We start from the raw sequence: 24172 nt of genomic DNA, 5'->3' as shown, positions 1-24172 counted from the left end.
TAACGATACTCCCTAAGAATACAAGCATCGATATACCAATACCATAATCGTAAATTCACGGCAGCGTAATGGCCACGGAAAATTTGCGGACTAAAAACGCGCGGAAAATAACCAAGTTAGGTGGTAAAAACTGATCAAATTGTTTAATAAACGCGAGTGAAACAAGTGGAACAACCTATTAATCCAATTGGATAACACAACCGGTGTGTATCAACGAAATCCTATTGGGCAATTAGGATCGAAGGAGTTGGTGCGTTCGCAGCTGCATTAATGAAGTACACAACTCATACATAAGTAAAGTGCAATAGCAATTAAACAAAATTAGCAGCTCCGCGGACTTTTAGTGTAGCACAAGTGTTTAATTAGTGCTAAATAAAGTGTATCCTTCAATATGTACATACATACACAACGCCAAAGATCGCCATTAAAATGTCGCAGAGTGCGAGGAAAAGAGAGAGAGAGGAAAACTCATGACTCCATTTCGCAATTTTCGGTATCTGTCGAGCGGGAGAGAATGAAGGAGACGTGAGAGAGTGAGAAAGAACGAAATGTGCAAGTGATTTAAAGTCCCGCTATTTTGTGGCTCGCTTTTGTGCGCATCTTCTTCCATCGACACAAGGAAAATAAGAAGGAAGAAAAGCGAAGCAAGGGAAAAGCCTTCTTTTCTCAATTTTTTTTTCGGTGGTGCAAAACGTGCATATATGCATATATACATACATGGGTATGTGCATATTTTACATTTTTTTGTAATTTTTTTGTGGTGCATTTATTTGTGATATTGTTGAGCATTTTTTTTTAGATTTTTTTTAAGGTGCATAAATTTGTGAAAATTTCTGTAAATGAAGAATTGCAAAAAGGCAGCGGAAAAGCGCTTTCTCAGTTACAAATTCCAGCAACAAATAACAAAGTGAGTGACGATCTTTTATTTTCCTTTATTTTATTTCTGAGTAGCAATATTAAGTGAAGAGCATTTTCTACCCACCTCCTTTATGTTCCTTACGATTCACCATTATGGTTTATGTCTCTGATATTTCCCCTTGAAAACGAAATGCAAGTAGATCCCATATTAGAGATTTAAACTAACGAAAAGCGCTCTCCCACGGGAAGTTGATCCCGGATTAAGATACATTTGTGTGGTCTCCAAATTAGATGTAAGCAAACGAAAAGCGCTCTCTCACGGGAAGTTGATCCCGGAAGTTGTGGACTGTAAGTCCTAGTGGGTGGAAGTTATTTGTAAATAGCAATGAGAACAGATGAAATCCCTTTAATAATTTTGTGTTTGATATTTATATTTACTATTTATATTTTACATTATTTATAATATTTTTATATATATATTTTACGGATATACGCTTGCTCAAATTATTAGCATAAATGCTAAATAAGTCGTATTCGATTCTATAGTTTATTTGCAAGTTGCAAGGGTATTTCAACTTCGGCTTCCCGAAGTTAGTTTCCTTTCTTGTTTATTGATCGTTTTCCCATTTTATGTTTATGCAGCTGAGTAATTGTAAATTCCCTTCGAATTAATTATCCGTAAAATTCCATTTAATAATAATCTCTCCTTCGTTGCGATCCAAAACCGTATTTGGGCGCACTTTTCGAATATGTTTTCAGCATCTCTGACCTTTATGGCCAATTCAGATTGGGAACATTTAGAAATTCCCATTTGGCAGCCGCAGCTGATTCACTCGGAATCCGCATCCCAATCAGAAAAACACATGCAAAATTCGCCCACACGATCTGCTGCGTACCAGCAGATATATATAATTTATATATATGTTATATTGCTTATATCGGGCTATATAGTATACGCAACAATGGCAACAACAAGTAGGCGTCCTTCGACCATGCCAAATTCCAAAATTCTTGCGGCGCCTCTCGCCGGTCGTCGACATCGACGTCACTTGTGTGTGCTTTTCCGCTCCGGAGAGGAATTGGAGGCATCGGTGGAACCTCCTGCCCTCCGGGAACGTAAATATTTACACATGTCTTACAAGAGCTGGCAATTTTTCGCTGTCGGATATAGATTATATGTAGCTTGCGAAGGGGGGAAAGTGGAGGGAGGGGTTTGTGTGCGTTGTGGAATTTCATTGGCATTCCTCAGTTTTTCCCCATTTTCATTTCCAATTTTGGTTCATTTTCATTGCGCATCGCCACCGCAAGTCGTCAGTTCAATGAGGTTATACGCGGGGCAATTTGCAAATTTATTGTACAATAAATAATGCAAAATTAGTATTAAAATTATATAGTTATAGTTATTTGTAAGATATGAAATTCAAGAGAAGAAAAGATCAAGATTAGTGATCAAATGATTGATTATTGCTTTAAACTTAATGATTTAATTGTAGTAAATTAATAGAATCAATATTCGATTATACTGAATACGATAATTAGAACTAAATATTATTAGAGCCATATATTATAGGGTCTTGTTATACTTCCTTATAGTTAATCATATAAAAATAATACGAATCCATAAATTAGAAACGCATTTGCTGCAGTTCAAAGGGAAGTTCCAAGAGAGAATGTATAAATGGCTAAATGGACACGACCTCAACTCCGTAGAGATCACTACATTATGACAATAAAAATAATGGCAATTTGGCAGCGGCGCACAATTTGCGTCAAAAGAGCACTTGCCCATTTTGGCATCTAGTACACAGAATATATAGAAAATACGATGGATCCAAAATGCTCAGCAAAAATATATATAATATTTACGTACTCTTGAAATACCAAAGAGTATTAGCACATATTCCGCAGTTATGTCAATCGGGCTTTGGACAGTAGTAATTCAAGTCAATTTAGAAAGTATTTAGTGCTATATTTTCTTATTTTTCAACAATTAATTTAGTGCTATTGACGCTCTTTCTCATAAGCTGATATTTCAACGCCATGATCCTCTTTTGCTTTCGAAATTAAAGACTTGTTTTGCAATAAATTGCTATTATTTTCACCGCCATTGTATGGTGGCTATATATAGACCTAAGGATGAGCCATCGTTGGCGCTCGTCTTTTTGCGCCACAATGCATGCCCGGACTAATAATAATACAGCATAATAACAATAATAAAAACATATGATTAAGCAGATGCTGCGTATGCGCAATATTTTCCTTCTCTCTCTGTGGGCATTACGTATACGCCGCGTTGCCAAAAGTAAATAACTTAATAAATAAAGGAGAAACAGGCAGTCGATGACCAAGTAAGGCAATATCCCATTAACTTGGTAAACAGCACAAAAATATATAAAATTTAAAATAAATATTAATAAATTGTGACATCCCCCAAATGATTAATCTGGGAAACGGATGAATCATCGAGGAGGAGGGCTCGTTTCCTCTTGCCCGGCTGCTGCCCCGCAGCGAATTTTGATAGTTTCCTCTTATTTTTGGGCCATTTTCACAAATGAATAAAACTAATTGTTTGAATTACATATTATTATTTCGTTTCGTTTTGTCTGAGACATTCCCCTGCTGCAGCTGCAGCGGAAAGTGATCTAAAGTGTCGCACTTTCGACTTGGTAACTGGGCTTAAAGGGTAATTTTGGTTATATTGAATGGCGTGTTACGGTTGTCATATTTAAATTAAAATTCATATATTTAATATTATTTAATATTATATTTTGATATAAATTAAGATAGAGTCATTTTGTATTATTTAATAATTTCGGCTTTAATTTTATTAAAATCGGCCGATTATATAGCTGCAACAAACACAATCATTAAATGTGGAGATACATGAAAAACTGTGAGTGCGAAACTCTAAAAGTTTATATTTCCCTCTATTTCTCTAATTCTCTGCCGCTCACTCCCACTCCCACTCCCACTCCCACTCCTACTCTCTCTCCCTCTCTTGATTTTTTGGTATGAACATCCCTCTCTGTGCCTCTCTAGAGCCACCCCTACTCCTCTGTTGGGCAGAGCCTAGCTCTAGCGGCAGCTCACTCTCTCTCGCTCTCAGTTTCTCTGTTCTCTTGCTCGGGAAGTATAAATAGAGGTTCTGGAGTCGCGCGCGATTCAGTCTGTCCTAGGGATACCTAGCGTCAACATCGGTGGTGAAAGTGATAGTGATGGTGCAATTCGACTCCAAGAGGACGACGTGGCCTATGGAATGGATATGGATTACCAGAAGGTGGCGCACTTCATGGCGATACTGATACTGCACTTGGACTCCAAGAGGATGACGTGGCCTATGGAATGGATAACCAGGAGGAGGCCCACTTGTTTACATCTCTGGTGACAATGATGGTGCACTTTGACTCCAAGAAGATGACGTGGCCCATGGATATGGATTACCAGGAGGAGGCCCACTTGTTTACATCTATGATGATAGTGATAGTGATAGTGCACTAGGACTCCAAGAGGATGACGTGGCCTATGCAATGGATTTGGATACCGGGGAAGATGCTTACTCGGATGTTGCTATGAACATAACTCTGGACTGGAAGGAATGAGCCAATGACGAAACCGGATAACCATGTGTCCTCCACTGGGGTAAGTCCAAACCATGATTATTATATTATACATATATAGAATGTAGAATTTCCTTATTTCCTTATTATTTATTCCCATTAGTTAATTATAATACAAAGTGACACAGCAATTTTTACTTAATGATATATATAAACGCATACTCAACCCAACAGCCTAACTTAATTATAAATTCATCACAAATATTGATTGATTCTTACTATAATTTCTAAACCAACCCCTGCAACTTTTATAATTTTAATCAGAAGTATGTTTTAATTTATTATGCATTCTGAAATCTATTCTCAAAATTCGAAACTTATTCCGATGGACAAATACCTAAACTGCTAGAATATATATATATATCTTAGCAAGAGCTTTAACAAAACCTGATTGACTCTTTATTACTGACACCCGTCAGACCTTTCAGCGCCTTCGGCCATATCTATTTGATAATTTATGCTAAGCATTTTGCGATTATTTAGTTAGACTCTTCCCTCGCATTCGGATGCAACAGGAAATTGCTCAGGCGAACGCATTTTCATTCATGAGTTGATCTTATTTATGTGCTGTGGTGCCGGTGCCAAACCCAAAGAACCCCCAGAGATATAGCCCAGTGTATATAGTGGCACCCACAGCACACACACGTGCAGTCGATCGGTTGGCATGCCATATAATTGCCACCGCCGCCATGCACTTGTGGCTGTCAGCCAAACATGCAACAATAACAAGTGAGTGGCAAGAATGATAAGCTGATGGTGTCACAGAATATCCTTTAAGGTTTTTTTAGATCCTTTCCTGGCCAGGCTTTCGAAAGGTTCGGTTAATAGTTATGGGAGGCTGGGAAGAGTTAAGCCTAGGGAGGTACAAGTATCGAAGGGAGAGATATGTAATTGATATAAAAAATCAATCTTTAATACATCGAATTATTCAATATCTACAAATAATTTTAGATAACGTTACAGTATCGAAAACTATATAGTATATATGTAGTTTCTTTGCCTGATTATATTTGCTCAATATATCAGAATTTATCGCTTATATATATCAAAGTTATAGAGACTTTCAAGTTAAATATTAATGTATATATATGTGATTATTATCATATTTTCTGTTTTCCTCAATTAACCCCAAGTTACCCAGTTAACCCTTTACTTAACTTAATACCTCTTTCTTACATACCTCTTTAGGAGCTCTTTTTTAACCAATATACCCGACACATTGATGAAAACCCAGGGCAGAGCCCACCGAACCCTCTCGTATGCGAACAATGCAGTCGAATTTGTTTAATTAGCGAAATAAACTCGTATATTAAAGATTAGCAGGATGGGTGGACCCCAGTCCTCCGACTGACAAGCCAAGGCAGCTGGGCACGCGCATTTCGATGGCATTAACCAACTGGGATTTGTGGGATTCTCAGATTCTTATTTGGGGGATAAGCGAAGTATTACATTATATTCCAGAAAATATCGTTGTGATATTAACCTTTTTTTTTATTTATTAAACCCTTTGCTTGTCATTTGCCTATCTAAAAAAAAAATATGTACTGTAGATAGTCCCAAGAAATACAAGTATCTCTGGTTTTCGGTACTCTCAATTCTCGCTTAACAAATACTATTTAAATAATATATAAATTTAAAAAAATTGTTGAGATTTATCCTTTATGAACCTGTCCTTTGAATGCTGCGTTTCCTTTGCCTGTTGCTGTGCGCAATTTTTGAATGGCATCCAAGAGTCGAGATTCCTTTCGATGATCAGCGCGTTACATGAACCGGCGGTCGAAATGAGACCCAACCATCAGCATGCGGTTAGATGGTCGGTCTATTTCGGGTCCCCTCCCAGTCCGATGCCAAGGAGCGGGGGCTCGGTTCGGACCGCTTCCGGTTTTTCCCCAATAAGCGAAAAAAAATAAAATAAAAAAGAAAATCCCAAGAGCAATGCCACGGCCGAGCAGAGCGGGCACGAGCGGTGACCAATTCTCACACCTCTTGGCGTCACACACTGGGAGAAAAGAGTTCGATATATTATTTATATAGATTTGATTTTGAAATGCCTTTTTAGTTGATGTTTTTAGAGGAAAAATAAGCTTTGCAGGGTATTTAAATGTTGGTTAAAAGTTCGAAAACGCAAGGAAGCAGTCATTTCCGACCCTATAAAGTATATATATTCTTGATCAGCATGAAGAGCCGAATCGATCTAGCTATGTTTGGCACAAATTAAATTTTTTCAAAATTTTGACAATTTTTTAAGGGGTTACATCATTAAAATTGTCAAAAATTGGCTAAATTTTTAATTATTGATAATTGTAAAATTAAGTATGCAGATTTTTTAATCTAACAATAACTAGCATTGCAAAACTTTCCGAATTAAAATTAATGTATTTTTGACTTAGTTATGATGATTTGAATGATCAAATTCAAGGTTATAGAAAAGCTTAATTAATTTATGAATTATCTTAATTTTTCCTTCTTGTTTTATTTATTTTGATTTATTTATCAATATAATATTTGGGCTTGTCGACCTATTCCTCTCGATATACTTCCCTCTTACTCTTAAAATATTAAAGTATTTATTATTGAGTTTTTTTGCTAGGTGTAGCCATCTCTCTATCCCTCTTCATCTGTCTATTTCTCTCTCTCCCTCTTCTCTGTTGCTCCCTTCCTTGTGGCTTCTTGACCATTCTGTTCTGCGGTCAGAGCCGGATCAGCCAAGCGCGTAAGCTGGTGTTGATTGAAGAGTGACCCCCGACTCCGTGTCGGAATCCCATCTGGGGATGTGGAGCAGGTGTGCTCCCTTGAACTTGCCACAAATCCGCGATCCATACGGCTGCATCTCCAACTTCTGGAAGTTGCTAGTGGGGAAAAACGTTGGGAAAAAGCGGTCTAAAATTAAAAGAAAATGCAGAGAGCACTGAGAGAGAGAGAGAGAGAGAGACACAGAAAAATCAGAAATAAGACAGCTGCCTCTGCGATCGCTGGGCTATAAAAAGAAAGAGTGCTCGCTTTCGGCGCTCACTTTTGGTCCCAGCAACCAAACGGCGTGCATCTCTAAGATATAACATATAGTACCCCCAAATATACCACAAGCTATATATACAGCTCGATTCAGATTCAAATCAAACCCGGAACGCAAAATAACGCAAATTGCAAAACCAAACATTTTAAAGACATTTTTCTTCTAGTTGTTGGCTTTTTTTTTCGTGAAAAATAATACAAATAAAAACTCAATAAGAAATAAATAACAAAAAACTGAAGAAAAGAATCGTGTGCATTTTGTGAGTGGATCGGATTGAAACCGAACGGGTAAAGGAAACGGAAACGTTAAAGTAAACGGAAACGGAAACGGAAGCCAAAGTATTGTCAAGGAATTCCAGTCAGTTCCAGAAGACAAGCATCCACAGAGAGGAGCTACTTCCAGTGTAAAAACACACCATAAAAATAACTAAAGGTAAATGGAAGGGGAAATCCCAGGGGATTAAGGATCCTAATAAATCAAAGTATCCCAATTATCCAAGTTTTGTTGTGCCAAAATAAATCGAAGCTTTATTTAGCTGTAAATAAAATGCTTAAACGAAATCAATAATCAGTTTAGGGATCAAAACGAAGCTTAATTTCAGATACTTTAACATTTACCGATTAGGGAAAACATATTTAAAACAACAGATAATATGTTGAAACAATCTGTACTTGAAAAAAGTAATAATAATATCTTTACGGAATTTCCTTAAGAATTTCAAATATTTTTCGTTACCTTTTCGATTAACAATTTACTTTCTGAACTAAACACTTCCAACTATATACTATCTATATACTGTATCTGATAGATAATACTATATCTGATAGATACTATTAGGATTTACTTAATATATTTCTTTATTAGAGCTCTTTCTTCACTTAAAACTCTTCAGTTTGATGTTTGGTAGCAGGTCTGATGTATCGGGTTAATGGAAACTTAAGCTTTACTTAAGGAAATCAAAGAGAGGCTTCAAATACACACACACACACACATATAGACATGTAATGTGTCGGTTAATTTCCAGTTAATTTCCAAATGGGTAAGAAAAAAAAACGGAAAAATGGGGAAAAATGAAAAACGGCAAATGGGCACGAGATGTACCGAATTCCGGTTCGTCTTTCGTCTTTCGGGGTCGCATTTGTATATGGCCATAACTGGCGAGGGGCGATCAAAAGTTCAAGCCTAACGGTCTGTGTTTTTTGCGCTTTGTTTTGCTTTTCTTTCTCTGCTCTTTCCCCTCTCTCTAACTCTCTATCTCTCCATCCGTTTTCCACTTTTGTTTATTTTTTGTTCACAACATTTTCTTTGCTTCGCTCATCTTTGCTGTAATTTTGTTTTGGCCTTGTTTTGCTTTGGCCTTTGGGCCGGGTCTGGAAATCCGGGGTCTGGTGGGTCTGGGTCACAAAAGAAATGCTAAAATGGTAAAAAAAAAGAAGTAAATAAACGCTGTTTGGCAACACACAATGGGCACACACACACACAACACACACATTTTTCCATTGTTACGATTGTTGTTTGTTGCTAAATTTAATTGGTTTTCTTTCCCATCACCCGGGCCTTTTGTCTCGAACTCTCTTCTCTTTTCTTATGCTTTCAGGCAAAAGTGTTGCGAATTCGCGGTGACAACAGTCCAAAGCCCAAGACCAAGACCAAGACCAGAGGCGCCAGAGGCACCAGAAGCACCGCTCCACGGACCAGTTTGCTTTGCCATTGCAAACGCCACACTCCCAGGCCATTCTGCAAAATCCCGGCCACATTATGACGGATGTATCGCACGAATTGGGCGCCCTGCGCTTCGTGGTGGTGAGTTTAGTTCAACTAACTAACTAAGTAACTACAATTTGTAGCTAGTCAAGTTAAGGCATGGGGTCAGGGCTGCCCAAGGAGGGCACCCGAGAGCCGCGAGCTAGAATCGTGTGCCCAAAAACGACTCTAAATGTTGCAATTTGCGACAGCTTTCCAAAAATATGAGTCTAATCTTACGAAATCTAAGCTTAGTCAGGGTTTTAGCTCATAATAGCTCTTCTGATTCATAAATTTAGCTAAAAGATACGCCAGTTTGACAGCTTTTATATGGGATTAAGTAGGCATATCCGGCTTTACATTTATAGATATCGAATGATGAACAAGGGATTTATTGGTCAAATAACCACAGTTTTAAACTAATGCAATTAAAAAACTAACTTCTTTTATGTTTCAGTTTAAATTCCAATACCAATTTTAGTCTAATTTTCAAAACTTACATTTTCAAAGCAATTCAAATTTAATCTAATTACGAAATGAAAGTATATGGATATGGATAATCTTAGCCAAAATGTGGAAATGGGATTTGAATCAAGTTTTTGCTTTTGGCATCTTTGGAATGTTGCTACCCCCAAAAACTATAAAAAGAATTAGAAATTGTATTGTTTTTTTCCGTTTCACAGTCACATCTCGTGCGACAAATGCCCGAAAATTATTTATGCGCAGCGCAAAAACCACAGAAATGCGTAAGGAGAATGAGGAAAATTCAAATAAAAAGAAAGAAAATTAAATAATAGAAAATAAATACTCGTAATAATGCAAATGGCCAGAATAAATGTCAAGCGGATTTCGCCTGGCCAAGAAAAATGTTTGCCTTCGGTTGCCCGTCGCTGGATCGCTTCCAAACGAGAGCACGATTAAAAATCATTAGGATCGAAATGATATAAAAGAATGCCCGTTGTCCGTTGTCCCAAACAAAACAATCGTCCAAGTGTTGTATTTGTTTTAATTTGTCGCCACATGAGTTGCCAAAACATACACCCATTTAGCATACGAACAAATTTTCGCACAGCAAAATACAAACCCAACAACAGAAACGAAAGATCAAAACACGGAAAAATTCTTGGCAATGACCATCGTTCGGTTCGAGTTGAAATAGCAATGGTGAATATGCACAGATATATACTACATATAATATATATATTAGTATGGATGTATATAGTCCCCCGTCTGGGGGTATATATCGCAGACTTCTCAAGACTGACAACGGCGCCGACAAATAGATCCCGAATAGATCTAGCCGCCGTTCGAGACCACGTAACCAATTCGCCCCGGACTCGGATTCGGATTCGGATTCGGATTCGGATCCGGACCAGCTGCAGCTGACAAATGTCGCCCAGGAACTGCCCCTCTTTCCCTCCACATATATAGTATATATATATCTTGAATAGTATCCAAAGAATAATAGTATTCACAGGTTTTCTGGGGGAAAAATGTTGAGGTAGAAAATTGGGAATATATTCCTAACTAGCTTTTCAAGTTAATTTATACAAAAGCTTAGTTTTCATAGCATAATAATAGTACAACAAATAGCTTTATTTCTACTTCATAAATACCAGTTTAAAGTTATTTTAAATACCTTTTTTTATAGGTATATTTACATTAATTATTTAGCTGAAAAACTCCTTCAACTCTCGATCTCTCTAAGGTCGTTGCCTCTTGCATTTCCATTTCCATTTCCATTGCATTGAGTGATTTTGTAGTCCCTTGTTTACAATATAAATCTCATTTTTATTGCCAACTCAGCTGGAGACCTGGGGTCTTCCCAACACTTGAAGGCGATGCGAAAATCGAAATGATGAAAAAATTTCGAAATTGAAACTAATTTCCATGGACGAATTTATGCATTTGTGTTTTCCCAGACTTTCACCTGATCACTTGTTTTGCTTTATTTTGAAAACTCTCTCACACCGCTGCGAATTCTGGTCGCATTTCATTCATCGTTGGATTTATTTATAAGCGAAACGCTCTTCATATATGAATGAAAATCGTCGCAACTTGATTGACGAAATCATTTTCTTGGATACGAACCGAGTATTGATCAAAGAGACAAATATTCAGAACGTCATTGCTGCGGCTGCCAAATAAATTGGTTGAATTATATAAACGTTGCTTTTGGGATTCATTCATGGGCAACTCGATCAGGGACTCCGTCTCCCGTCTGGGGATATAGCCACATATATCACTCTTTTGGATCGTAAATAATAATTAAATGAGATAAACAGCGGCGAGCGGCGAGTGGCGAGAGGCAAGTGACGAGTGAGTGGTCAACGGAATGGCTCTTGTGCCGAAAATTGGCAGTGAAGGTCATTCCTGTTCTTCGTTTTTATGTTCTTCTCTTTTATTTTTTTTTGCTATACGATAGGAAGTGTATATAATGTATGTTATTTTCCTTTTCTTTTTGTTCGTCAAAAGAAGAAGCCCCGCTGCCTCCCCTCGTTGTTTTCTTTTTGTTTTTTTTTTATTTATTGCCACGACATTTGTACATTCCTTTTGTACTTGCTCACGGCTCTGGCATCTTGCACTTATTAGATGAGAAATTACACAAAATGTAAGACTGCTGTTATTTAATTGCGACCAATTAATTTTCTTTGTCGACTGTAGAATGCGAAAATCATTAATTGCGCAAAAAACAGGAATTTTTGAATTGTCTACGAACTTTTGAAACTCAAAATCGACTTAGTTTGTTCACATCAGTTGACAATTGTTACACTTTTGGAAGTTCAAAATTATTAGTTTATTTAATAATCTGATAAACATTTGCGTTTGAGTTTGTTGTCATTAATTGCGCAAAGAACAGGAATTTTGGAATTGTCTACGAACTTTTGAAACTCAAAATCGACTTAGTTTGTTTAAATCAGTTGACCATTTTACACTTTTGGAAGTTCAAAATTATGAATAAGGTATGATTCAAGTTTATTTAATAATCTGATTAAAATTTGTGCTAAACTGAATTCTCTTGGGAATATTAAATTCAATTTAAATGAACCGCCATCGAGGCAACGCGAGAAACCCGCTAACTTGCAGATGACACACCTGCTGAGGGTCTGGCAACGCCGCGTCAAGCTTAAAAAATATTTCAATTTCTTTGTCACTTGACCTCTTGCCTCGCTCCCGTTGCAGGACTCACCGCTCTCCTCCAAGGTAGCCATGTTCAATAACCAGGCGACGCAGCACAAGCAGTCCCAGCTGCTCAATCCCTTCTCGGGCGACGGGCGCGCCTCCTCGCCGAAGCCGACATTCTCCAAGGATCAGTACGGCAAGCCGCTGGCCGGCAGCCTCACGGAGGCCCGCGGCCAGAAGGCCAACATCCATGTGATGAAGGAGATGCTCGAGCTGTGCCAGATCATCAACTCGGAGGGCTACGATGTCAAGGATGAGCCTCAGATGCGTGTGATTCCCTTTGGCGAGCTGTTTAATGTGAGTTTTCCCACCGTTGTGACTTCTCCTCCCTCCAGGCTGACTCTGGATTTCACTTTCTCTTGCAGATCTACAACTACATCTCCGATAAGGTGGTGGGTATCCTCTTGCGAGCCCGCAAACACAAGCTGGTGGACTTCGAGGGCGAGATGTTGTATCAGCGACGCGATGACGACGTGCCCGTCTTCCTGCTGAAGCCCATCAAGGAAATCCGTGCCGAAATGGATGCCAAGATTGAGGATATCAAGCGGGCGGCCAGCCCGGCACCGCCGCAGTCCACGTCGGTGCTGATGGATCGCAGTGCTCACGAGCAGAACCTCAAGTCGCGCACTCCCTCGCCGGCGGTGGGCAAGTCCAAGCCGAAGTCCAAGTCTCAGTCGCCAGCGGCGCCCAAAACGAAGGAGGAGGCAGCGCCAGTGGAAGTTCCTGCACCAGCAGAGCCTGCTCCTGCCGCAGCTCCTGTGGCAGCTCCTGTAGCGGCTCCTGTAGCAGCTCCTATTGTAGCTCCTGTTGCAGCTCCTATTGCAGCTCCTGTTGCAGCTCCTATTGCAGCTCCTATTGCAGCTCCTGTTGCAGCTCCTGCTGCAGATCCTGTGGCAGCTCCTGTGGCTGCTCCTGTGACTGCTCCTGTTGCAGCTCCCGTGGAGACCAAGCCTGTTGCTGAGCAGGCAGCTCCTGTTGAGACCAAACCAGTTGCGGAGGCAGCTCCCCTTTCAGAGCCAGCGCCCACTGTGGTAGTCACAGAAGCCCCGCCAAGCGCCGAGGCACCGCTGTCCCAGGAGAGTACAGAGCAAGTACAAGTGGCCCCTGCCATCAGTCCCGCTGAAGCCGCACCTGCCGAGGAGTTGCCCACGATTGTGATCGAAGCCTCTGCCGTGTTTGTGCGCACAGTCAGCGTGGATCAGCAGGCGGAGCAGCCGGCACCCAGTCCGGAATCGGCGCCTGCGCAGCCGGAACAGGCCTAAATATGAAACCCTGGCCACGCCGCGCTATGGCACGGCATTGTTTAAAGGAACTCTCGCAACTACTAAAGCGGCAGCTTTAAATTGCAGTAGTTTAGTGAACTTAGTTTAATTTATTATTAATAATTAGAGAAAAAAACAAAACACTGAAGACAATCGAGAATCGAGAGCGACAACTTATTTATTATACGTGTATCGTTAGCGGTCGACCAAAGGAACCATTTCCTCAATTTTTTAAATATTAACTTATTAAAATTAATCAAGCGATATGATAAAATATAAAATAAAATACAAATAGACACCGTACGGTTGTCGTGTTCCTTTCGCTTTTTCAAATTCAAATCAAATCCCTATTTCGTATCACATAGTAAGCGTTAACTTCACAATCAAGCTTTGATTCTAGTAATCTGAGCTCAGCAAAGCTGAACTCTCACAATCATTCGAGAGGTCGCACAGTAAAGACTAATTTTCATTGGGATTGAAAAGACCTAGTACAAAATTTTTCTTTTTTCTGGAGTAAATAAATTTATTAAACTCTTGCAACCATTCGAAATTTCGCATAGTAAAGATTAACTTTTGTTGAATCTGGAAAAAAGTACAAAATTGTCTAGTGTGTAGTTTTAGCTAAAGTTGTATTCAAAGTTTAACAATGCCGAAGAAGAAGCCTTACTTGTTTATTCCAGCGCAAAATAGACACCCATACCGCAGTGTCTTTGCCAAATCGAATGCATCAAAAAAAAATCTTAAGCCTAAAGCTAAGTGTGTAAAATTTGGTGACAATGCTGTACCTCCTCAGTCAAAGAAGAGGTTGAGCAGGAAGCCCACGCCGTATCCGGTCCAGTGCAGTCGGGCTCCCAAACTAAGGCCAAGGAACCCAACGCCAATGATAGAAAAAAGCTACCACGATAATCTCATGGGCAAGACGGAGGAACCCCCCTCAAAGATGCCCTCGACACTGCGACTGGAAAGCAAGTATAATTCCCTAATCCAGGGAATTGTTGTTGGGATCGGAATTAATAATAATCCTGCGGATGGATTGCAACCAAAATCTGAAGATCAAGGTGACACAACGACCCCTGAAACCACATCTTTAATTGATATCATACCACCATACTCTGGAACTCATACTGATGACGAGACGGAGACGGAGGCGGAGACGGAGACGGAAACGGAGACTTCGGAAACGGATCTGGATTCGGAATCCCGAGCTATTATATCAAGTTAGAATTCATGCAGTAGAAACGAGAGCTCGAATCAAGACAATTTCAGTTCACGAGGATAATCCAGTACAAGAACACCGTGCACCTGCTGTATGCGATGAATTTACCTTTTAGTTTTAATTACAAGTTACAAAAATCTAAGTTGTGTGGGGTTTTTCATCATTTCATTTAACATTTTCACGATTTCTGATAAGCGGATTGATAAAACCAATTTTAAATTTTAAGCGCCTTGCATGAGTCAAGAAGTTTGAAAATAACCGCCATTGTTTTAGTATTCGGCTTCTTGTTACTTAGTGGTGGCAACGATATATCGATACTCAAAGTATTAATTCAATACCGATACTAGTATCGACGTTTTTCCAGCTCTATTCACCAGCTGCGATCAAAACAAAAATATTTGGCGTTGAATTAACTATTTGGCAAATTTCACACGGAACATCTGACGATTAACCGGCTTCGAAATGTCTGCCCTGCGACGCGATGTGTCACCTTTGCTCCAGCGCCTGCGGGCATTCCTCTTGGGCGTAAGTACCCCTTGTATGACGCGCAATAGCCGCTGCGGCCAATTCTTCGTTATGTAAGATGGTAACGGAAAATGTGGGAATAATCTTGGGATTTGCTTGCAGCGTGAGCACAATCTGGCCCTGCGCTTCGAGGACGGTCTGGCCGATCGCACCCAGCCACAGCCGGAGCTTCCGGATGGACCCTCGCACCTGCTATCGGCCAACTACTACTGCCAGCGCGATGGCCGTCGCGAGGTGAATCCACCCATTGACCTGGTGGCGCAGCTGAAGCAGCTGGAGGCAGAGTCCGGCGGAGCGGCGAAGGCGGCACCCACCGCCCAGCTGCCCACTCCGGGCAAGGTCTACGCCTGGGATTGATTCGCCTTTTGGGCGTGAGTCCCCTTGTATCTTTTTTTTTGTGTTGACTTGTAAGCTGAGCGAGTTAAAGCTAATATAGAACCCATTCAAAACGAAATCGGAGGTGGAGAGTGTGCTTATGATCTCTAGGCAGCGATGGAAAGGCAAGAAATGGATCTGTTGAGTCTACAAAAGGTTTTAAAATTACTATTATGTATACCCTTCTTCGATCTTCCAATCTGTCCCCTAAATCCCACCTGCTCTTAGCCGCAGAAATCATAATCACTGGATATTGACTACGAACATACATTTGTACGAACATTTAATTGTAATATTTACAGAGGACTCCGCCTAACACTAAACAACCAGAGGAAAAATAAGACAATAGCCGAGAAGCCGGATCAGTAGACGCGCGGCTTGATTCCAACATTAATACCCGTGGTGGAGCGCAGAATAATGTTCAGCACAGGCTTGACTTCGGGGCCCAGGGGCAGCAGCTCGAAGTGGCGCACCAACTTGCTGACCGTGCTCTTCATCTCCAGCATGGCAAACTTCTGGCCAATGCAGTTCCTCGGCCCCGCTGAGAACGGTGTGTAGGCAAAGGGATTTATCTCCCCCTTGCGCTCCAGGCTAAACCGTTCTGGGATGAACTTCTCTGGCTCAGGGAAGAAGTCCGGATCGCGGTGGGCATGATAAATGAGGATAACGATGTCGGAGTTAGCAGGTATGAGTTTGCCATCTATCAAGGAATAAGGTTACATAGGTTAGTCAAGGAGCTAAGTAAGAGCTACACTTTAGCCTACCTAGAACGAGGTCCTCGGTGATATGGCGTCCAATCATTGGCACCGAGGGAAACAGGCGCAGTGACTCCTTGATCACACACTCCAGGTACTTCAGCTCGCCCAGGATCTTCATATCGATGGGCGCCGACTTGTCATCACCGATGACATCCCGTATTTCCTGAAAGACGCGCGCCTGCACTTCCGGATGCCGGGACAGCAGATAGCAGGTGAAGGCAATGCTGCTTGTGGTGGTGTCGTGACCCTCGAACATGAACGTGTCCACCTCCTCGCGGATGTCCTCGTTGGTTAGCGGCGCACCATCAATGGTCGACTGTAGCAGGACGTCCAGCAGGGCCATGCGACGCTTTTGACCCACATCGTCCATCAGGGAGGCGGCCGTGGCATCGTAGTTGCCATCGGCCAGGGCCTTCTGGAGAACGTCTCGCCGCTCTGTGATTACAGAGTTGGTAAAGTCGTGCATGGCCTTCACATTCCTGGACAATTCGGCAAAAACCTTTGGATAGAATAGCTTCATCGTGGGATCTACACGCTGAAGTGGATTCATCAGCCGATCGGCAACCATTTCAGAGGCCCTAAAACACACCAGCACATACATATTATATGGAGGAAACAGGAAGGAGGAGAAGGAACTCACGTCTTGACCGACTTAACGTAGGGAAAGTCCGGCTGCAGTTGGGCATTGATCTTCACTCCCATGGCCGTTTCGGCAATGATATCCATGGCACACAGACAGGCCACCGGAAACATGTTGATCACAGTCTTGCCATCCGCCCGATCGTACAGTTTCTCGGCCATTATAGCGCTCTGCTGATCGAAGACCTCCACGAAATCCTCCAAAATCTTGAAGTGGAAGGCCGGCGTGATCACCCTACGACGGCGGAACCATTTCTTGCCTGTGCTAAGCAGCAAACCATCGCCCAGCCAGTTGACTAGCAAGCTGTATAAATTGTTCTTCTGAATGGTCTGCTGGCTGCTCATGATGGCCTCGATCATTTTGGGATCGGCGGTCAGGAAGCCACGCTCACCCAGTATCTGGATATGGATGTTCTTGCCAAACTCCTTGATCAGACGCCATTGCAGATCGAAGACAGCTGTGGGCGAAAGTTTAAGTAATGATAAGGCAATGGAACCTTCTTTAAACGAAAAATGCCAATCTAATCTCTGCTGGGAACAAGAAGCACTAACTCGCTTTACAACCTTGTTGTAATCTCCTGACCCAGTGGCCATGACCCACTTACTCTTTGGCGACTCCTTGATCAGCATGGGCGCATTGCCCACCAGGGGATAGCGCCTGGGCCCTTTTATACCCGCCTCGGCATACATCCTATTGTGGCGCCTATTCCTCAGGTAGTCATACACATAGAGGACCGTGAAGAGCAGGGCAAGCAGCTCCAGATACATGGTTTAGTTTTCTTTTTTTTTTCAATCGATGCAGAAGGATCAAAAACCGAAAATCGATTCGAACTTTGCTGGCACGGTTTACCACCGACGACTGGCTGGTTCTGCTCGCCGGCGGGGCTGTTTTGTAGGCGGCGTAGACTGCGATAACGGCGGCCACAATCACAATCATTGGACTGAAGCGGGGGCCAACCCCAACGGAGGGGGTCAAAGACAGCCAAAATTTGGTTCAGGCTTCTATTTTGGTTGCTTTTCCCCTACAGATGCTGAGATACAGAGCGAAGGCTCCCCCTTCCAGAGATATATTTTTGAACTCAGTGATAGAGTGCCCCCAGGAGCATGTTGGATCTGCGGCTTCATCATGATTTAAGGCTTCGTCTTTATCAAAAGACTGAGAGTTCAGATTCCACCCTGTGCCTTGGATAACGTCAGAGAAGTATTGATTTGAATTTAGTCTTATCTAAAACTGGACGTATTACGCTAGAGTTCTGATAAGTTCGCCGGAGTATGTTGAGCAACACGTGTAAGCGAGACTAAAGCAAAGCAGGTCAGATGGCATCAGCTAGGGATGCTGTGGATTCCATCCTCAAGAGTAATAACTACTCTATTCTATTAGATCTATGGTATGGTTTAGATCTTAAGCTTTTTCCGCAGCTGAGAAGTATGCTAGGACTGTCCATTGAGTCAAGCTTGACTTTAGATTCATCCCCAAGAATGGATCTTTGGGCGGCACTAAGAGCACATAGCTGTGCCTCCAAAAGCTCTCTTAAGAACCAAATCTAAGATCTGTGAGATGCTGCTCTCTCGCTTTCTATAAACGGGTCAAACTGGTATCGGACCTCATTGCGATTTCATTACGCATTAAGAGCTTAACCCTCTATTGCCCGACTGGGTAGTTATCAGTGGGGAACCAGATCAGATAAATAACTCAATTTGATTGTGTTTTAATTACTTCCGTTTGCTCATCCGAACATAGTGGCAGTTGGAGTTAGCTTTGAGGGCTACGTTCATGTAGAAACGTACCCAAAATAGCCTCTTGCCACTCGAGTTTTGTTTACGGCCAGGGAAAGCTATGGAGATAACTTAATCTGAGTAAATAGAATACAAATATATCAACTACAAGCTATATGTATTTAAGCAGAGGAATTCAAGAATCTTAAGAGTTATCCTAAGAGTTTACAGTATCAGTATCAGATCATACTCACTCCCAATTTTTGTCCGCTAAGCATGACTGGAAATGGTGATAAGAGGCATTCCTCCACAGCTGCCAGGTAATTTGGCAAAGTACTCGACATTAGTGCATTCTGCAGATTAAGATAAGGGTCATCGAGGCAAACTACAAGTGTACATATTATCGTAAATCTCAAATTATCAATTACATTGTCAGACTAAGATAAGCCAGCAGCTCCGGTCAGGCATCAGGTCGGGCTACCCCAGAAACCACTTTCATGGTGACTGGAATCAGCAAGCTAACCATGACTGTCATGGAACTTTCGCAGCAACTCATCGTGACTCTCTAAAAAGAATGGGTTCAATTGAATATATTCTTGGTGCTTGCCTATTGGCATCTTCAGTTTTCAGAGTTCTCTTGGTTGGATCTTACATCTTCCTCAAATGTCTTCTGAAGTGATAAGTTCCTGATTCCTGATCCAATTTACAGGACATTCTCTGAACAACTTTTGAAGATTTTGTAACTCGGAACTCGGTTGTTTTTTGTTTTTCCGGGCGAAAGCGTATTAAAAGTCAAGTGTATAATCGTTCTCTCTTAAGAAGATCTCCGCTGGGGGTGAGTGTGGGAATTAAGAGCGGCGAGCACCAACTGTGAGATAAGAAATCGGAGCAGCTGCGGCTTCTAGTCCAATCAGTTGTGAATCGCTCGCCGTCGACTGCACAATGCTGGGCGTGGGCATTCTTCTGTTCCTCACGGCTTTCGCCACCCTGCTGGTATGGGATTACTTTTGGCGTAAGCGACGCAATGATATGCTTAACTATATGCCGGGTCCGCCGCCACTGCCACTCCTGGGCAATGTCCTCATGTACCGTGGTCTGGATGCCGAGCGTGAGTTCCAATTCCAGCCTGTGAGAGAGGTTGCTTTGCCTCACTAACATAACTTAATCCACCACCTGGTTATTATCTGTAGAAATTATGGACTTTGTGATCAAGAATCAGCGCAAATACGGACGGATTTACAAAGTGTGGGTGATCCACCAGCTGGCCGTGTTCTCCACCGATCCGCGGGACATCGAGGTAGTGCTAAGCAGCCAGCAGCACATCACCAAGAACAATCTGTATAAGCTGCTTCACGAGTGGCTGGGCGAGGGCCTCCTTATGAGCACGGGCAGGAAGTGGCATGGCCGCAGGAAGATTATCACGCCCACGTTCCACTTCAAGATCCTGGAGCAGTTTGTTGAGATCTTTGATCAGCAGAGCGCCGTGATGGTAAAGCAATTGCAGTCGCGGGCTGATGGCAAGACCGCCATTAACATCTTTCCGGTGGTGTGTCTCACGGCTCTGGACATCATTGCAGGTAAGCTCTATAGTTCCCACCTAGAGATACTTTCTTCATAAGAGCTCTTTTTCGGTTTTCTTCACCTAGAGACTGCCATGGGAACGAAGATCAATGCCCAGATGGATCCCAATCTGCCCTATGTCAAGGCTGTCAATGAGTGAGTGGCTGCTGGTTTCTGCTCCTTCATAGCTTCATGGGTTCTTTGATATTATGACAGAGTCACCAACATAATGATCACTCGGTTCATACACGCCTGGCAGCGCGTCAATTGGATATTCCGGCTTACCAAGCCATCGGAGGCGAAGCGCCAGGATGCGGCCATCAAGGTGATGCACGACTTCACCGAGAACATCATCCGCCAAAGGCGTCAGGCTTTGGTTGATTCGCCGGGGCAGGGATTGACGGAGAGTCAGGCTCACGATCAAGTAGACGATTTGGGCCAGAAGCGTCGCATGGCCCTGCTAGATGTCCTGCTCCAATCCACCATAGACGGGGCCCCCCTGAGCGATGAGGATATCCGCGAGGAAGTGGACACTTTCATGTTCGAGGGTCACGACACTACCACATCGGCCATCTCCTTCTGCCTGTACGAGATCTCGAGGCATCCGGAGGTGCAACAGAGCCTGCATCAGGAAATCCGCGAGGTACTGGGCGAGGACCGAGAACGTCCGGTCACGCTGCGTGATCTCGGCGAGCTGAAGTATATGGAGAATGTGATCAAGGAGTCACTGCGGCTACATCCACCGGTGCCCATGATCGGTCGCTGGTTCGCCGAGGATGTGGAAATACGTGAGTGCTTCAGTCTCTTCTAGTCCAATATCCCTCTTTGACTTTGTGTCCTTTGCCTTTAGGTGGCAAGCGGATTCCGGCTGGCACCAACTTCACCTTGGGCCTCTTTGTCCTCCTGCGTGATCCCGAGTATTTCGAATCACCGGATGAGTTTCGGCCTGAAAGATTCGAGGGTGATGTGCCGCAGTCCCATCCGTATGCCTACATACCCTTCTCCGCCGGTCCCAGGAACTGCATTGGCCAGAAGTTTGCCCTGCTGGAGATGAAGAGCACCATTAGCAAGCTGCTTCGTTATTATGAGCTGTTACCCTTGGGCCCAGAGCCCAGGCACTCGATGAACATTGTCCTGCGCTCGGCCAATGGCGTCCATTTGGGCCTGAAGCCACGCTCAGCCTGAGTCGCATAATGTGCATTACCTGTATATATTTTAGAATATAAATTTATATTTTGTTTCTTTAGATTTAAGACTGTACTTTACTTACAGCAATGGCTGAGGATAGTATCTTCTTTTCGGAATTCCAAGAGGACTTTCGGCCTGAACAAATCATAGTTATTTTGTTTCTCCCTCCAGTGTTTCCAGTTAGATGATTCTTGTTACGTTCTTGAGCACTCGCACCTTAAAATTCAGCAGAGCAAAGTGCTTTCTAGGTACAAAGCTCACTTTATCTACATAGGTACAACGCCAAGAACCCAGCACTGACTACGATTGTGCTTTGTTTTTGCATAGAGAACAGCTGGTCCGAGCAGCTGTTCCGCTGGCCACCAACCGCTCTGCTTGGTGAACTCCATCCGCTGCATCTCGCTCTGGCCAAAGGCGCCCCATTCGAATCGCTTATATAAAAGCGAAGTCTATAAATAGGAGGATTATCGCTGACATTAGTGGTGGTGGTAGAGGAGCTCCAGATAAAGAATCTTGCCTCCAAGTGGGTGCCTCGGCAGGGCATTCTGGGCACACCCGGTGACAGTGTCAGCTTAACATGTTGGTGGCTCTGTTGGCAACGCTCCTAGTGGCTCGCATCGTGGTCTGGCTGCTCCGACTGACGCTATGGGAGCTGCGCCATCCTCTGCGCGGCTTGGTGCCCAGTGTTTCCAGCGTGCCTCTGGTGGGATCGGCCTGGCAGATGCGCAGTTTTCAGCCCGATAGTGAGTACTACCCATATAACACATGTAGATAATTACACCTAAGTGTCGTTGTAGATCTTCACGAGAAGTTCGCCGAGTATGTGCAGCGCTTTGGCCGCAGCTTCATGGGCTGTGTCCTGGGCCATGTAGTTGTTATCACCGCAGAGCCACGGCATGTGGACGCCCTGCTTCACAGCCAACAGCAGCTGCGAAAGGCTACGTTGTACTATGCCCTGCGCGGCTGGCTGGGTAATGGTCTTCTCCTGAGCCATGGCGACCAGTGGCGGGCCATGCGAAAGATCATCACACCCACGTTTCACTTCAGCATCCTGGAGCAGTTCGTCGAGGTTTTTGACAAGCAGAGCAGCCGGCTGGTGGAGCGTCTGCAGCCCCTGACCCTGGCTTCGAAGGGGTGTGTCATCAACATTTATCCCTATGTGGGTTTGGCGGCTCTGGACATCATCACCGAGACAGCCATGGGAGTCAGTGTGGACGCCCAAAGAGATGAGGACTCCGAAGTGGTTCAAGCTATCAAAGAGTGGGTTGTGTAGTCTATTGTACTTCCCTCTGCACACTTATCTCCTCTTTTTACCCTATCCCCAGACTCACCAATATCGTGGCCACCAGATTCGTGAGGCCGCACCTCCTCTTTCCCAAGATCTTCCGCTTATGCTGGCCAGCCGGCTTGCGAAAGCAAGAGGAAGGTGTCCGCAGTCTGCATAAGTTCACCAACGAAATCATAGAGCAGCGCCGCCAGCTGCTGGACGGGGAGGACCACCAGCAGCAGAATGTTCCCCAGAAGCGCCATGCTCTGCTTGACACCCTGTTGCGTGCCACCTTGGACGGACAGCCGCTGACGGACAAGCAGATACGTGACGAAGTGAACACATTCATCTTCGAAGGCCACGATACCAGCAGCTCGGCGGTGTCCTTCTGCTTGTACCTTCTTTCTCGACATGAGGAAGTCCAGCAAAAACTGTTCGACGAGCTGCGCGAACACTACGGCCCTAATTTGGGCAGGGGGGTGGAGTATGCGGATTTCGCAGCTCTGCCCTATCTAAACTGTGTGGTCAAGGAATCACTCCGTCTCTATCCTCCGATTCCCGCGGTGGCACGCTGTCTAGAAACGGACTTGGAAATTGGTAAATGGGATTCTGGGAACATCTGCAGCACTCACTCATCTCCTTTTTCCCCAATTTCAATACAGAGGGCGGCCACATCCCAGCGGGCACCAATGTGGTGGTGCTTCTCTGGCAGCTCCTGCGCGACGAGTCCATATTCGCTGATCCCCTGCTCTTTCTGCCTGAGCGGCATCTGGACGAAACGGTCGCTAGGCAGGGAGCCTATAGCTTTATACCCTTCTCCGCGGGCCCCAGGAACTGCATCGGCCAGAAGTTCGCTCTGCTGGAGATGAAGACCATGGTAATCAAGATGGTGCGGCATTTCCAGCTCCTCCCCTTGGGTGCCCCGGTGGAGCCGTCTATCAAGATTGTGCTGCGATCGGGGAACGGGGTTAACTTGGGCCTGCGACGACGGTCATATTGACATATTGTGATTTTATGATTTTAAGTTTGGCTTCGACTAGTGCACTTATTTGAAATCGATAAGCCATGTATCGATAGCTGTAAACAGCTAGTGATGAGTAGCGTTGGCTTCTTTTCCGCGAAGTTGGGCTTTTATATAATTACCAAAGAATTGATTGTATTCAAATTGATAATAATAGACTGTGTTAATAACTAATTAAGATGCACAAAGATCTTGACATGATTTCCTTTTCGAGATAAATTTTTTGCTAAT

At 43.2% G+C, this 24172-nt stretch overlaps 5 protein-coding genes across 8 annotated transcripts; 4 read left to right on the top strand and 1 right to left on the bottom strand.

Moving 5' to 3' along the window:
- Window positions 1-7442: 7442 nt before the first annotated feature.
- LOC110180156 (uncharacterized) lies at window positions 7443-13979 on the top strand. 3 transcript variants are annotated; one of them, XM_020947810.2, is made up of 4 exons: window positions 7443-7920; window positions 9086-9291; window positions 12415-12711; window positions 12780-13979. In XM_020947810.2, exons 2-4 carry the CDS (start codon window positions 9247-9249, stop codon window positions 13674-13676), a joined length of 1239 nt encoding a protein of 412 aa, XP_020803469.2. In that variant the 5' UTR covers window positions 7443-7920; window positions 9086-9246; the 3' UTR covers window positions 13677-13979. The 3 variants fall into 3 exon arrangements, with proteins under 3 accessions (XP_020803469.2, XP_020803471.2, XP_020803470.2); XM_020947812.2 differs by lacking the exon at window positions 9086-9291 and having other exon boundaries at window positions 7483-7920; XM_020947811.2 differs by lacking the exons at window positions 7443-7920; window positions 9086-9291 and adding an exon at window positions 11906-12194.
- A 1280-nt stretch (window positions 13980-15259) lies between these two features.
- ND-B14.5A (NADH dehydrogenase (ubiquinone) B14.5 A subunit) lies at window positions 15260-15871 on the top strand. Its single transcript, XM_020947813.2, has 2 exons — window positions 15260-15417; window positions 15520-15871. Exons 1-2 carry the CDS (start codon window positions 15355-15357, stop codon window positions 15772-15774), a joined length of 318 nt encoding a protein of 105 aa, XP_020803472.1. The 5' UTR covers window positions 15260-15354; the 3' UTR covers window positions 15775-15871.
- Window positions 15872-16045: 174 nt separating this feature from the next.
- Window positions 16046-17957, bottom strand: Cyp4d14 (Cytochrome P450 4d14). Of its 2 annotated transcripts, XM_020947805.2 has the most exons (4): window positions 17795-17957; window positions 17191-17647; window positions 16557-17128; window positions 16046-16492 (listed from the first exon to the last, which is right to left on the bottom strand). In XM_020947805.2, the coding sequence occupies exons 1-4, from the start codon at window positions 17955-17957 to the stop codon at window positions 16155-16157; spliced, it is 1530 nt and encodes a 509-aa protein (XP_020803464.2). In that variant the 3' UTR covers window positions 16046-16154. The 2 variants fall into 2 exon arrangements, with proteins under 2 accessions (XP_020803464.2, XP_020803462.2); XM_020947803.2 differs by having other exon boundaries at window positions 17191-17957.
- Window positions 17958-18864: 907 nt separating this feature from the next.
- Window positions 18865-21711, top strand: Cyp4d2 (Cytochrome P450 4d2). Its single transcript, XM_020947807.2, is given in 6 exon segments — window positions 18865-20013; window positions 20096-20482; window positions 20552-20621; window positions 20682-21253; window positions 21316-21599; window positions 21601-21711. Coding segments are annotated over 6 exon segments (1512 nt in total). The 5' UTR covers window positions 18865-19847; the 3' UTR covers window positions 21634-21711.
- A 172-nt stretch (window positions 21712-21883) lies between these two features.
- Window positions 21884-24119, top strand: Cyp4ae1 (Cytochrome P450 4ae1). Its single transcript, XM_020947808.2, has 4 exons — window positions 21884-22396; window positions 22451-22913; window positions 22979-23517; window positions 23583-24119. The coding sequence occupies exons 1-4, from the start codon at window positions 22231-22233 to the stop codon at window positions 23918-23920; spliced, it is 1506 nt and encodes a 501-aa protein (XP_020803467.2). The 5' UTR covers window positions 21884-22230; the 3' UTR covers window positions 23921-24119.
- The last annotated feature ends 53 nt before the right edge of the window (window positions 24120-24172 follow it).

This window comes from Drosophila serrata, unplaced genomic scaffold (assembly GCF_035046125.1).
Source record: "Drosophila serrata isolate PLE 108 unplaced genomic scaffold, ASM3504612v1 contig_310, whole genome shotgun sequence".
Classification (NCBI taxonomy): domain Eukaryota; kingdom Metazoa; phylum Arthropoda; class Insecta; order Diptera; family Drosophilidae; genus Drosophila; species Drosophila serrata.
Note: the sequence above shows the minus strand (reverse complement) of the source record. Positions and strands in the feature narration are given on the sequence as shown.

What these genes read in the sequence shown, in the direction of transcription:
- LOC110180156 (XM_020947810.2), top strand. Translation starts at nt 9,247, where the DNA reads ATGACGGATGTATCGCACGAATTGGGCGCCCTGCGCTTCGTGGTG. An exon ending in GCGCCCTGCGCTTCGTGGTG is followed by an intron (nt 9,292 to 12,414) that starts GTGAGTTTAGTT and finishes CTCCCGTTGCAG; the next exon opens with GACTCACCGCTCTCCTCCAA. An exon ending in CCTTTGGCGAGCTGTTTAAT is followed by an intron (nt 12,712 to 12,779) that starts GTGAGTTTTCCC and finishes TTTCTCTTGCAG; the next exon opens with ATCTACAACTACATCTCCGA.
- ND-B14.5A (XM_020947813.2), top strand. Translation starts at nt 15,355, where the DNA reads ATGTCTGCCCTGCGACGCGATGTGTCACCTTTGCTCCAGCGCCTGCGG. An exon ending in TGCGGGCATTCCTCTTGGGC is followed by an intron (nt 15,418 to 15,519) that starts GTAAGTACCCCT and finishes ATTTGCTTGCAG; the next exon opens with CGTGAGCACAATCTGGCCCT.
- Cyp4d14 (XM_020947803.2), bottom strand. Translation starts at nt 17,957, where the DNA reads ATGTATCTGGAGCTGCTTGCCCTGCTCTTCACGGTCCTCTATGTGTAT. An exon ending in TACGTTAAGTCGGTCAAGAC is followed by an intron (nt 17,129 to 17,190) that starts GTGAGTTCCTTC and finishes GGTGTGTTTTAG; the next exon opens with GGCCTCTGAAATGGTTGCCG. An exon ending in CACCGAGGACCTCGTTCTAG is followed by an intron (nt 16,493 to 16,556) that starts GTAGGCTAAAGT and finishes ATTCCTTGATAG; the next exon opens with ATGGCAAACTCATACCTGCT.
- Cyp4ae1 (XM_020947808.2), top strand. Translation starts at nt 22,231, where the DNA reads ATGTTGGTGGCTCTGTTGGCAACGCTCCTAGTGGCTCGCATCGTGGTC. An exon ending in GCGCAGTTTTCAGCCCGATA is followed by an intron (nt 22,397 to 22,450) that starts GTGAGTACTACC and finishes GTGTCGTTGTAG; the next exon opens with ATCTTCACGAGAAGTTCGCC. An exon ending in GTGGTTCAAGCTATCAAAGA is followed by an intron (nt 22,914 to 22,978) that starts GTGGGTTGTGTA and finishes CCCTATCCCCAG; the next exon opens with ACTCACCAATATCGTGGCCA.